General features: G+C 33.9%; 2 protein-coding genes and 1 long non-coding RNA gene across 9 annotated transcripts; 1 reads left to right on the top strand and 2 right to left on the bottom strand.

The window, feature by feature from the left end:
• Positions 1-626: 626 nt before the first annotated feature.
• Positions 627-1,629, bottom strand: LOC107398184 (uncharacterized). Its single transcript, XR_001575113.2, has 3 exons — positions 1,487-1,629; positions 1,142-1,438; positions 627-765 (listed from the first exon to the last, which is right to left on the bottom strand). It is a non-coding gene; the product is annotated as an uncharacterized LOC107398184 (long non-coding RNA).
• A 1,540-nt stretch (positions 1,630-3,169) lies between these two features.
• LOC103313130 (uncharacterized) lies at positions 3,170-7,172 on the bottom strand. 7 transcript variants are annotated; one of them, XM_008195584.3, is made up of 9 exons: positions 7,018-7,172; positions 6,518-6,572; positions 6,345-6,468; positions 6,111-6,296; positions 5,906-6,060; positions 5,283-5,859; positions 4,678-5,231; positions 4,496-4,630; positions 3,170-4,444 (listed from the first exon to the last, which is right to left on the bottom strand). In XM_008195584.3, exons 3-9 carry the CDS (start codon positions 6,430-6,432, stop codon positions 3,281-3,283), a joined length of 2,859 nt encoding a protein of 952 aa, XP_008193806.1. In that variant the 5' UTR covers positions 6,433-6,468; positions 6,518-6,572; positions 7,018-7,172; the 3' UTR covers positions 3,170-3,280. The 7 variants fall into 7 exon arrangements, with proteins under 7 accessions (XP_008193806.1, XP_008193798.1, XP_008193803.1 ...); XM_008195576.3 differs by having other exon boundaries at positions 6,933-7,137; XM_008195581.3 differs by having other exon boundaries at positions 6,954-7,137.
• A 1,686-nt stretch (positions 7,173-8,858) lies between these two features.
• Positions 8,859-9,894, top strand: LOC661421 (uncharacterized protein). The gene is made up of 3 exons (XM_008195574.3): positions 8,859-9,186; positions 9,244-9,719; positions 9,773-9,894. Exons 1-3 carry the CDS (start codon positions 9,109-9,111, stop codon positions 9,870-9,872), a joined length of 654 nt encoding a protein of 217 aa, XP_008193796.1. The 5' UTR covers positions 8,859-9,108; the 3' UTR covers positions 9,873-9,894.
• The last annotated feature ends 2,869 nt before the right edge of the window (positions 9,895-12,763 follow it).

The following is a 12,763-nucleotide window of genomic DNA, read 5'->3' as shown; positions in this document are numbered from 1 at the left end:
TTATAGTTTTGAAACAGCTGATATGTATTGTCGATTGCATTTTACAGGTGCAGGCCTCGTAAAATTAAGTGAAATATCCTTTATGTATAATACCAGTTTTTCATAATACTGTTTGATTTTTTAAATTTTTTGCTTAAAATTTAAAGGCCTCCACTCCAGTGAGTAGTGACTAGTGGATTTAGTGGAAATAATTAATCAACGAAAAATAACTAAAGGTTGGTGTAGCACATGCGCACTACACCATAGAATAAGAGATAGATAGAATTGACTCTTTCCTTGTTGGTGGCGGTTGAGAGACTGCAGCGCCATCAGTTGGTGGTCGCGAGCGTAATGGCGGTAAATTTAAATGACTCCAGCCTTTACTTAGTCATAAAATATAATTTTTCGTAATCTTTGCAAATATTTGCAACAACAGTTTTTAGTAACAAATTACTAAAAACTGTCATTGCAAATATGTGCAAAGAGTACAAAAAATGTTTCATAATAAAAAATTGTAATATTGTAAAAATTTATTAAAAACAGTTTTTATTTGACATAGGTACATTTATCTTAAAATTATTGTGCTGTAATGCACATTTACACACAGATTATTATTTTTCACATCTGATGGCAACTTGCCGGTTTTAGCTCTTGCAAAGCGGTCTTCGGTCATTCGACCCTGTTTAGTTTAATTGAAACACCGACGTGAAAGCCTCGATTTATTGGAGGATTGTTATGTTGTTATAACTGACTGAGGCTTACTGTTGTACGGTTAAGAAATACGATCTGAAAAATAGAAAAAAAATATCTACTTAAATTCTCCTATTATTTTCCGAGAAAATTTGCTGCAATTACAAAGTTTTAAATAAAACACGAGCAAAGAATATTAGTTTTAAGGCCTTAAGGAAAACAAAATTGAATCGAAAATTAAGTTATGATGTCAGGATGGTGCCTTTTTCAACCTTTCAACTGTTTTGCCAAATTCCATAAGAAATGCACCAAATTACTTCAATAATGAAGTAATTCTATCAGTTTCGATTGTTTTAAAGTGTTTTTTTAGGTCATTCAGAAACGCAATTTCGTGAATTTTTTTCAAAAATACTCAAAAAATTGGCTCTAAGGTCTCAATACTACTGTTACTCGCTGAATTATAAGTGATTACCTGTGTCGTTGCATCTGGTGGAACATTTATTTTTCAAATGTTGAATCTGTCCACACGTTGAGCAAAAGGTTGAAAATCCAGTTCTCTTAGCAAAATTAATCACCCATTTTGCAACAAATTGCTGCTGTTGTCCTCCGGCACCTAGCCAACTGGCAATCCAAACTACATTATCCAGGGTTCTTGACGGCTTATATCTACTGAAGGGATGTGGGAAACCAAATATGGGCCTTTTATTGTTGGTACACCCTTGTACCGAACAAACAACAATGTTAAAGTCCCATGCCCACGTTCAATTTTCTACAGAGTCAAGTTTTGTTATACGTTAATTTACTTCTATTGGTTTACCTCTCACGAATTCAAAGAGTACTTTATTAGTTGTAAAAACTAAAACCAAAGTAAATGCACTGCTGTATGCATTTTGTTGAATAACAAGGTAAAAAAACCACAAACAAAACCGTTAAAAATGGCGTTCGACCATTTGATAGTTTTGTTTGACATTTGTGCTGTCGGTAACACAGACTTTGACACCAGAGCCCACAGCCAAAGCCTGTTTAGGTAACACAGTAACTAACACAGCAGTGCAATGTGTGCTGCCTATTAATTTCTACCGATGCGCTTCCTTGCGGTGGGCTGAGGAGCTTTATTTTTAATCGACCATTAACGTCGCTTTACTTTCATAGCCCTACCACAGATTAGAGAGGTTAGCACTATGTTCTTTTTTTAAAAAGATGAATAAGAAAACTTTCAAACGATAATACATTAAATAATTAAAGTCCATAATAACGGAGTTATTATCCACAACACGCTCCGGGTACAGAAAATTGACCAAAATCTTGACACAAACGGGATTAGTATTTAAAAATTATTTAAATTCGTTAAAATTTAAATTCGACGTTTGTCAAATCAATTTTTAAAATAGAAATACTGCATTAGTTCCAGTTTCGTTTACAGTAAACCGGTGCTCGACGTCGAATAAAAAAGAAATCAACCATATTTTCTCATTTAATATAAAAGTAAATGTGGGAAATGCAGTTTAATTCCGTTACGGGTCTTATGGTGCTTTCATAAGACCTATAGGTTTTATTGATATCATTATAAGTCTCCTAGCAGAAATATAATGACCTAATAATAGACTGGTTGCGAATAATAGTATATTATGATACGAGTTTTATAAGACGCATTTTGTCGCACGCACGGATTTAGGGCACGACGAGCGCAGCGAGAAGTGCTATAATAGAGTAAGTGCGACAAAATGCTTTATAAACGAGATATCATACAATATTTTTTTACTTTGCCCTTTTTTATCAAAGAAATTAATTTCGAAATTTAGGGAATTTTGTTTGAACACTATTCGAAAGGTGTTCGAAGGGACTACAATCAGAGATGGTACAAATGCCTCTAATGTTTCGTATTCGATTAATTTGATTAAATTATGCACTTGGAACAGGTTCCGATTGACACTGATAGTTCTCTCAAAAAATTGTCAAAAAACTAGGATGTCAACATTATTTAACCAAATTACCCTGGTTTTTAGTGTGATTATTATAGCACTTTGTTGGATATTACGATACGCAAATCGCGTATCGTGGTGACCTCAGTGCGAAACCGAAGTAGAAAAAATGATATTGGCATTTACAAGGGTTCTATAACCCATTTCAATTCATTGTAGAATTTTGCAACAACGCATTTGCATTTTTTAGAGTTTCTGGTCTGTTTTCTTGGCTTAAAATTTGTTGCTGGGATTTAGCTAAATAGAGTTTTTTTCTCATACAGAAACTCTCTATTTGTGCTTTATTTCACTCTAAAATATTCAAATGCACTGTCAAAAAATTCTTCTATAAAATGAAATGGGATTTAGAAACAGAAACGTGATGCATAAATTCCCTAGATTAAAGCGCCAACGGAAATTAGTTAAACTAAAAAAATGCCCCAGCCTGAAAAGAATAATTATTCTTATATTCTATAAAAAACATGATTTAGAACAGCGATGGTTTGATCAAGGAATCAAAAACTTCTAAATCACAATCATTATTGGTTTTAAATAATTTATTGTAATGCTCGTTTTAAAGACATGTCTAAAATTCACAAATAGTAACACATAATTTTTGGTTAACATTATTTTTAAATATAATGTAACAGCTAAATCAATGATAATTGGTAAAAATATCCCCCGCAATCGGGACAATGTTTTCTTGTTCTCGGTTGCTGACTATGTTGTCTTCTTTGAACTCTTCTGTGCTGTCTCTCTTCATACGAGTAAACCTGGTTGGTGAACCAAGTGACAAAATATTCCTGTAGTTTTTTGAGACCAAACGCGTTAAGCTTAGTCCCTGTGAAATAAGCTTCAGATACTAAATTGAACAATTCAGCCGCCCTTTTAGCGCAATCTAGAGATAATCGAAGGAAGTAAGGTTCTTCTAAGTCCGGGTCTCGCGTTTTCAACCACATTTGATATTTCTCCTCGACTACGTTTATCAGTGATTGGAAATATCTATTTACCATATTAATTAAGCGAAAGTATTTATCCACGGTGGAAAATATTCGATCGAGTTCGTCCATGATACCGACTTGTGTTAGCAAGAATTTGACCAGTTCAGATACAGCACTGATAATTTTCTCCTGTATGGTTAAATCCGATGAACCAAAAAGTTTGACTAAACCAACAGCTAATGCACCTACTTGAGAAGCATTTATACCGTAAAAAGAGTTACGAATCGTTACACTCATATTGCGAATGTCGGCGGTTGTGGGGTTTGGTGTATTTGGTAGACTGGTTAAAAATGTAATGACTTCGTTCTTTTCCATTTTGGCAAACGCTGTCATGTCGACAGGCACACCATTTAACGAAATTTCTCCATTAACTGCAGAGAATCTAACCTTATTCCTGTGCATTGCCTTGTTGGTACGCGTTAAAGTGGCAAACACATCATCCTTGTTCTTTATATTCCTTATCGTCGATATTACTTCAGCTTGGCCTTTTTGGACGTTTCCTTCGTTTTGGCGAATCGTTTCTTTCAAAAGTTTATTAAATGTTTTTCTGTGTCTATTACTTCTTAGAGACTCTTGAAAATCTTTCAGTGTGTTGGCTTGAGCTTCCTCAACAATGGTACCAACAGACTTAAAATTGTAAACAGCATGTCCGAAGAAAAGAATAGAAGAGCTCAATTGAACTATAGTCAAGAGAGATGGTTTTTCGTTTTCGGACACCCAGTTCTTCAGAACTTCGTAACTGGAATTGGCAATTCCAGCACCGCCAACTCCAAGATTAACGATATTGATCGTGTTAACAGTAGCAGTAGCACCCTTATCAGAAGAAAAATAAAATTACCGCTTTTTGCAATATCACAATCTTACTCTTCCAATGTTAAATCCTTGTGCGGCCAATTTAGATACAACCATGTTGGCTCCCGCTCCAGCAAACCCCAAAGCCCCAGCAACAATGTTAATGTACGCTCCTCGGGCTTCAGACGACTCGAAAAAATTTAAACTCTACTTAAATTACAAGAAAGCTCAACAATAACTAAACATATTATTACCTCGCGGTGTTTATGCCGATCGTAGAGACCAAAAACACTTCGTCCAAGTGAATACACTCCCAGTGCAGCCCCTGTTATTGTAGCAGCCGGCACCACCAGAGGAGCAGCTGCAATTACAGGAAGTGAAGCAGCAGCTATCATCACGCCTCCTGAAGCTATTCCGCCCACAGCACTAGCAATGTCTGTTCCTTTCAGAATAGCATTTGTGACACGACATTGGGGCGATAATTGTTTTTCTAGAATCACGTTTCCACTTTCATCGCTTTTATACCGTCCATCTTTTGGGAAAATCATTTCACACTTAGGGAGCTTATTTTCACTTAGATAATCATTCCAAGAGTGGTACACACGACCAACGTCGTCAATAATGACCCGGCAAGGATTATTGCTGAGTTTGCATTTTCTCAGTATGAAAAGGGGAAAAGGAGTCAAGTCACAGTCAGGGTCGTAATTTTCGAATTTTTTAGCTCGCTTTTGTTTTTCTTTTGGGAGTGGTTCGATGCAAACGTAGATAAAGGATATGATAACGCGGTCTTTCCATTTCGTAATTAAATCTAGAATTATGTTTTCATTAATTACAATTGATATGAATGTGAAGGACCTACTGCTTTGTTTTATTATTAAGTCGAACAAAAAATCGATTTTTTTGTGTTTGTCCGCGCTGTATCCCTCTTCTGTTTCTGGAGGACCATATATAGCATACGCAATTTTTTCTTTTAAAAATTCGTGCTCATAATAGTCAAAACTATCGTAATCTCGATCCCCAAGCATGTCTAGCATCATCTGTTGATATTCCTTAGAACCAAATTTAGATCTCTGGTTCTCATTTAAGTGATCGTTATCGCTTGGGAGCATTTTTTGGGCTTGCTGCAATGTCGTCAAAAAACTTAACGGAGACATGCCTTCCTTCAAAACACTTAATACTTGTAACGAATTTTCTTCGGGGATTATTACAATCGTAACAGAGATCTTATTTGTAATAAAACGATCGAAACTTTTCAACTCATGTCGGCTGTGCAGAACCTTAATTAGAGTTTCAGTGTACTCATCCTTTTCAATATCCCAGCATAATAAAAAGACGTTACTTAACGCCTCTTGAACGTCAGGTTTGACCAGTTGTTCGCAAAAAAAATTCGAAAAATTTTCGCTTTTATTGTGCAAATATAAAAGTACTACTTGTTCCTAGAAAAGAGGTGAGGGTTTATTTAGAAGTTTGATAAAGTCGTACCTTTTGAAAAGCTTGGTTGAGAGCTTCTTCCAGACAACATATATGAAAAGTTATACCTCTGTTAGAAAATCTGGTTGAGAAATATTGAACAAAACTTAAGATTGCTTGTGTTTCGTTTACTGTAACTTCGGTGGGTTCAAACCGTTCATTATTTCCTGAACAAAATACAGATTTAATTGTTTCGCTAATCACGACTGTCACTTACCCTGTGAGGTACTGGTGTTTTGAAAAACATTTTCGATGTTGTATACCACTAAAACATTGACGTCTTTTTCAATGCAGCAACTCAACAGAGTGTTGGAATCATTTTCAGGAATTTTATACCAACATTCAATAACCTGTTTATAGGGCGCTAATCCGAAATATCTAAATATTTCATTTTTTAAATCTCCTGCAAATGAATATTATAAAAAATGATAAAAAATTATTGTTATCTTACCCACAGTATCATATTTAAATAGCTCTAAAGTACACTCTTGTTCCTGATAGATAATATGAAATAAAATGTCTGTTGTTTCACCGTTCATAATTATGATGAGTATTGAGTATGTTATTACCGAACACTAAACACAGAAATAAAATAGCCGAAACTTTCGATTCAATATATATCACCTTTTATCTTTTATCACCACTTCTCAGTTGGAAAGACATATATTGTAACGGATCACTATAAAAAAAACACCGTTCACGATTGTTTTAAATTCGGACTCTCTATGAAAATCTGACATTTTATTTGGCAGTACTGTGAGTTGTCATAAGAAATTTATTTTGGGTTATAATTGATGACAACCAAAGACTGTTGTCAGTTTGCTTCGTTTTTTAAATAAATAATTGAATACGGTTTTATTGTTATACTACTCATTATCATTAGTTAAAAAAGTCGGGTCTGTCTTTCCTGCATCCTTCAAAGCATCTTTTGATACACACTTTCGTATCAACAGAAATTATTTTCGATATTTTAAATTAATAAGCAGTAGAACTGCCAACACAGCGATTTTTTGACAAGACAACGTCATAAAGACAGTACCTGACAGGACCTAAGGCCAACCTAACAATAGTATATCTACGCCTGCTGAGAATTTAAAACAATCGTGAACGGATAATAAACTCACACTTCAAAACAACACGATATATTCACAATAAACTGGACATTCGGGCCTAACTGCCTAGCTCGCCTTGGTACCCACAATGCCCCCCCCCCAGGTACTGCTTGTCACTTTTCGCGCTCGTCAAAACTTCCAACCACCGAACAACCGTTCGGTCCGAAATGAATCCATTTCAATATTTTATATATATATATATATATATATATATATATATATATATATATATATATACATTGTTCATAGTGAGACCATCCAGGGGCTATAGACAGGCAACCAGTAGCACAACCATAAATTGACTTATGAATTTAATTAGTTGATTGTTATATATAACAAAAAGGAGGAAAAGAGAAAAATCTAAATAAAATTGTAACGGCTAAATGCGAGTTCGAGAAGCTTTTTGCAGCACTTTTCGACCCTCGAAGAGACGATATCACCCAGTCACCGGAAATGGAACAAAAGAGCAGGTAGCGAGGGCCTGAAAACACTCCACATTCCTCGAATTCCAAGGGGAGAAAACTAACGCCAGATGTGCAATTAGTCTACTGTTTTATCCGTAAAATAAACGCTAATTTCTTTAAATTTCAACCCAAGGAAGATAGCACTTTAATCAAACACACGGGAGACCATTTTAAATTCTTGACCACATAAATCCGAGCGTGGAAAATCAGTATATGAATCCATCCACATTCGTATATCAAACATTGCCAATTTGAAATGGAATTACACACACAAAACATTCCTCAGAATAAGAAGACTCATGTAAAGAGAAAGATTATACAATAACATTTTTTTAATTAAAAAAAATGTAAAATGTCTCCACAAACTTCAAAAAAATATTTGGTGAAGTAATAGCAATACCTAGTTTACTATTGCTATTTTTCACCAAATATTTGTATACGCACAAGTCCAAATCAAAATCTAAAACTTGATTTTTTTGTCGGAAATGTTTTGTATATTGGTTTCCAGAATTTACCAATTTACAGATTTTCAGATAGATAGAAACATATCGTAGATTCTTGGTCCGTTTAGAGGTAAGAGAAACCAATTTAAATTAATTAACTCTAATAATAACATTATCAGTTTTATAGTAGGCATTAGTATAATGCACTGCTGGTGGTGATTTAGTGATTTTTCACAATGGATTTAATAAGTACCTCTAATTTAACTTTTTAACTCGTTTTTACCTAACATATAGATGTAAAATTATTAATACATACTTACTTAAATGTTAAAGTCATGCATTTCAAAGTCATGCAGAATTTTAGAATTTCTATAAAAACATCGGGGTTGTATTGGATGCTAATGGTACCATTAGTGCCAAGAAAATTTTCATGTTAGAAGAGGAGGTAGGAAAAGTGGTTGTTTATACTATACTAAAGGTTTGAAACATTCAAGCAGAATATATCGAGGAATAACACGTAGAAGCCGTGTAGTTTCTTAACTTCCACTCCATATACCTAGTGTAAATTTCTAAAATTTGCCGGTATAGGAGATCGCTTTTTAAACGGGCAAAATAGTTCAAAGTGCGACTTACATTAGCGAATTACACCCAAATTACTCTAAGATATGGACGCATTATGAACGAATGTCTTTTTGATCTGTGGCCCTACACTACACCTATTCTATTTATTGACAAGAGTAGTAGAGGAAATAACGTGTTATCACCATGTATAGATAGTCCTGGTGAACCAACTTCCCTTATTTTCCATTGTCGGGCGCAAACCAAAATGTGGAGCAAGTTGGAGCTTTTATTTTATCTGACAGATGGCACCAGCGTAGACTGGGACTGTCACAATGTTTACAAGAAAAAAGATACACGCAATTATTTCAGCGCGAAAAAAGCAGAAGTTGTTACAAGATGACTAACTTGGGTGCTGAGATAACATTTTTTAATTTCGCATCATTTTTTTATAAAAAACAAAGAAAATTTGTGAAATTGTGACAGTCCCAGTCTACCGTGCTGCCATCTATCAACTTGCTCCAGCGTTAGAATCAATTATAATAGCGAGTTGGTTTACCTGTCTGTCTCTATATCGTGCGTGTTATTTATATAACGTGTGTTATTCTTTAATAATACTTTGTGAAACAGTTGATATAATGGAACTTTACGTAGGCCATAAACTGTTGTTGGAGGTACCCCGCTCATCGGACTACCAAAAAGTTTCTTCAATTCTGGTAAAAACAAATCCTTCTAAACCTAACCTTGTTTTTTCAACTGTCATTTTATTCCAGCAAATTCCGCAAGACGATTTCTATCTCTTGAAGAATGGAAAACGCATTTCCCAAAATGAAGTTAACATATTTGGGAAAGTTGATGTGGTTTATCGTTTGGTGGGCGGTAAAGGCGGTTTTGGTTCTATGCTCAGAGCAATTGGGGCCCAAATCGAGAAGACCACAAATAGGGAGGCGTGCAGAGACTTAAGTGGCCGTCGTTTGCGGGATATAAACGAGGAACAACGACTAAAAAATTGGATTGCGGCACAAGCTGACCGTGAAAAAGAAGCTGCAGAGAAAAAGCAAAAGAAATTGGAACGTCTGATTGAACAACCAAAACATGAGTTTAAAGATGAAGAATATGATAAAATAAGGTCAGCGTTACCTGAAAAAGTCGAAGATGCTGTTCTTCAAGGCCTACAAGCGTCTTGTAGTACAAAAAGGAAATCGGATGAGGGTAAAGGCAGTGTTAAAAAGAAAAAACCCAAATTATGGCAAGTTCATGTTCTTTTATGTAGAATTCAAACTAACTTTACTGTTATTTTAGGATTGATGATGAGTTGAGCGAATCAGATGGAGACGTGGACAGTGAAGATGAGAGTAAAGCAAATTTTAAATCTAGCAAAGAAATTGTAGCAGCGACATAATAAAAAACATGTTTAAATCAAATTTGTTTTATTATACAAAACGGCTCCCACCTCCACAATACCCTCGAAATGGTTCATAATCCTTGATTGGGATAACAATGTGATAGCATTCCTGGGCCAGTTTTAGGCCCAGCAAGAATATAATGATGCTTTTTAGTGTTTCCCAATAAAATTTTTGATTGTAAAAAAGGTGTACGCGACTATAAAGGAACTCAATTCTTGTTGTCTCCTGCGTTTCTTCGGTTGTTGTTATTTCTTTTTCTGTAGTGGTTGTAGTAGTTTGTTCCATTCTGAATTTAAATTATCACTTTCCAAAAATTTGTAATTTACGAACTACTGTCATTGTCAAAAATAATTTCTTATTTACTTGATTTTTGTCGATTTTTAGATGCGTGCATTATTATTTACAAAATGAACATTCATCATTTATTTGAGCCATTTTTTATTAATAATATTTTACGTATCAAGTCCGGAAAGTGAGGTTTCACTGGACAAGTAAAAAAAATACCTTTTTTGCAACCGTGATGAGGATTTATTTATCTCGAAGGAGCGTCTAACGTCATTATCAATGTTAAATCACGACTGCAGTTGCAAAACCTCATTCTTCATGTAGCCTTTCTGCACATAAATGAACATTTAATATTTGTAATAAACAAATCCCTAAACTTCCAACTTCATTGTCTCGTTTTTACCGGACTAGTCTGAGAAAAATTATCCAGCGGACTAGTCCGGTAAAATGGTATAAAATGGTACTTTCTGGCATGAATATTGATAAAGAAAAATGTTTATTAATCATTATTTATTACGGTACGGATGAAAATAAAAATAAAAACATTGTGTAAGTTTTGTTTGTTGAAGCGCGGAATCTCGAATCTCTAAATAGAAATCATAAACTCTGACTCACATTTTAGATATAGGTAATTTCGATTATGCATTAAACTAAATGCGCAAAACATTATCTTCTCAACTAGCAAACACAAAAAACTAAAGGATAAAAGACGCTCTTGATTAAGTGACTAACGCATATGACGTCAAGGCAACAACATTTCGTTGGTTAATTTGGCAATGTTTTTCGACTGGTGGGAGTTCATGACGCTGAACGCGGTGAATTTGAAGTTTGGTACAATTTCTTTATTTTTGAAAATTTAGATTTTCTACAAACATCAACATCTCCATGTTTTTACAAAATTGTTTTTAAATCGCTTACTTCTTTTATCAAATTTTACCACACGGCGCTGGTTAGCATTTTCGGTTTATTTTATGATTTAAATATTTTTAAAAATGTCTGTTGGCAGAAGTACACATAAAATTTACGAAAATCAATATCTTGAGAACATTTTTAACAAAATCTCATTTTTTCTGTTTCATTAAGAACAACAAAAAGACATTCGTTCATAATGCGTCCATATCTTAGAGTAATTTGGGTGTAATTCGCTAATGTAAGTCGCACTTTGAACTATTTTGCCCGTTTAAAAAGCGATCTCCTATACCGGCAAATTTTAGAAATTTACACTAGGTATATGGAGTGGAAGTTAAGAAACTACACGGCTTCTACGTGTTATTCCTCGATATATTCTGCTTGAATGTTTCAAACCTTTAGTATAGTATAAACAACCACTTTTCCTACCTCCTCTTCTAACATGAAAATTTTCTTGGCACTAATGGTACCATTAGCATCCAATACAACCCCGATGTTTTTATAGAAATTCTAAAATTCTGCATGACTTTGAAATGCATGACTTTAACATTTAAGTAAGTATGTATTAATAATTTTACATCTATATGTTAGGTAAAAACGAGTTAAAAAGTTAAATTAGAGGTACTTATTAAATCCATTGTGAAAAATCACTAAATCACCACCAGCAGTGCATTATACTAATGCCTACTATAAAACTGATAATGTTATTATTAGAGTTAATTAATTTAAATTGGTTTCTCTTACCTCTAAACGGACCAAGAATCTACGATATGTTTCTATCTATCTGAAAATCTGTAAATTGGTAAATTCTGGAAACCAATATACAAAACATTTCCGACAAAAAAATCAAGTTTTAGATTTTGATTTGGACTTGTGCGTATACAAATATTTGGTGAAAAATAGCAATAGTAAACTAGGTATTGCTATTACTTCACCAAATATTTTTTTGAAGTTTGTGGAGACATTTTACATTTTTTTTAATTAAAAAAATGTTATTGTATAATCTTTCTCTTTACATGAGTCTTCTTATTCTGAGGAATGTTTACATAGAATTCATACATTTCAGGCAATCAATTGGTGAATACAGAACCCTAGAATCCTGCTATTTTTCTCAAAATATCAAAGTGAATTTATAGATGAGCGCCATTACTTATTGCTCCCCTAATACTAGATGTTATATTTGAGTTATAAAACTCTCTAGGACATGTTAAGTTGTAGTACGTGTCAAAAACTGTTGTCTACCACGAAAATATCGATGGTATTTTTGTTTATACACAAAAAATTACCTAAAACATACAGACTGTTCGCGAAGTTGAGGCGTTTCTTTTAACACGAGATATTGTGCATTATTTTTAAGAGTTTTAGTTTAAATTGTCTAAATAAAATGTTTTTATTAACGGAGATAATTTTTAGTTTTTCTAAAATTTTGAACTAACTGCCGTTTTGAGATGAGCATTTCAAAATAATATACCCCATTATTGTGGATACCAGACTGTTAATAATGTTCCATTTATCACTATTTTTTCATACAATAAGTACTTTTTGAATGCCGCAGCTGCATTTTCATATCATTACCCATTCAATTGCATAAAATCTGTAAGTAAGTCTGTTATCATTATCATAGTAATAGAGAGCCTCTGCGACTAACTAGAACAGTTTTTGTTCATTACGCCATTGGTCCTTTGATTTTTTT

Source organism: Tribolium castaneum, chromosome 3 (genome assembly GCF_031307605.1).
Source record: "Tribolium castaneum strain GA2 chromosome 3, icTriCast1.1, whole genome shotgun sequence".
Classification (NCBI taxonomy): Eukaryota; Metazoa; Arthropoda; class Insecta; order Coleoptera; family Tenebrionidae; genus Tribolium; species Tribolium castaneum.
This window is presented reverse-complemented; position numbering and strand designations above follow the sequence as displayed.

Excerpts from the sequence above, each read along its gene's own strand:
- LOC103313130 (XM_008195579.3), bottom strand. The coding sequence starts at position 6,432 with ATGAACGGTGAAACAACAGACATTTTATTTCATATTATCTATCAGGAA. Across the intron at positions 6,061-6,110 it reads AAACACCAGTACCTCACAGG|GAAATAATGAACGGTTTGAA; the intron begins GTAAGTGACAGT and ends TATTTTGTTCAG. Across the intron at positions 4,631-4,677 it reads ATCGGCATAAACACCGCGAG|AGTTTAAATTTTTTCGAGTC; the intron begins GTAATAATATGT and ends TAATTTAAGTAG.
- LOC661421 (XM_008195574.3), top strand. The coding sequence starts at position 9,109 with ATGGAACTTTACGTAGGCCATAAACTGTTGTTGGAGGTACCCCGCTCA. Across the intron at positions 9,187-9,243 it reads AAAAAGTTTCTTCAATTCTG|CAAATTCCGCAAGACGATTT; the intron begins GTAAAAACAAAT and ends ATTTTATTCCAG. Across the intron at positions 9,720-9,772 it reads AAGAAAAAACCCAAATTATG|GATTGATGATGAGTTGAGCG; the intron begins GCAAGTTCATGT and ends CTGTTATTTTAG.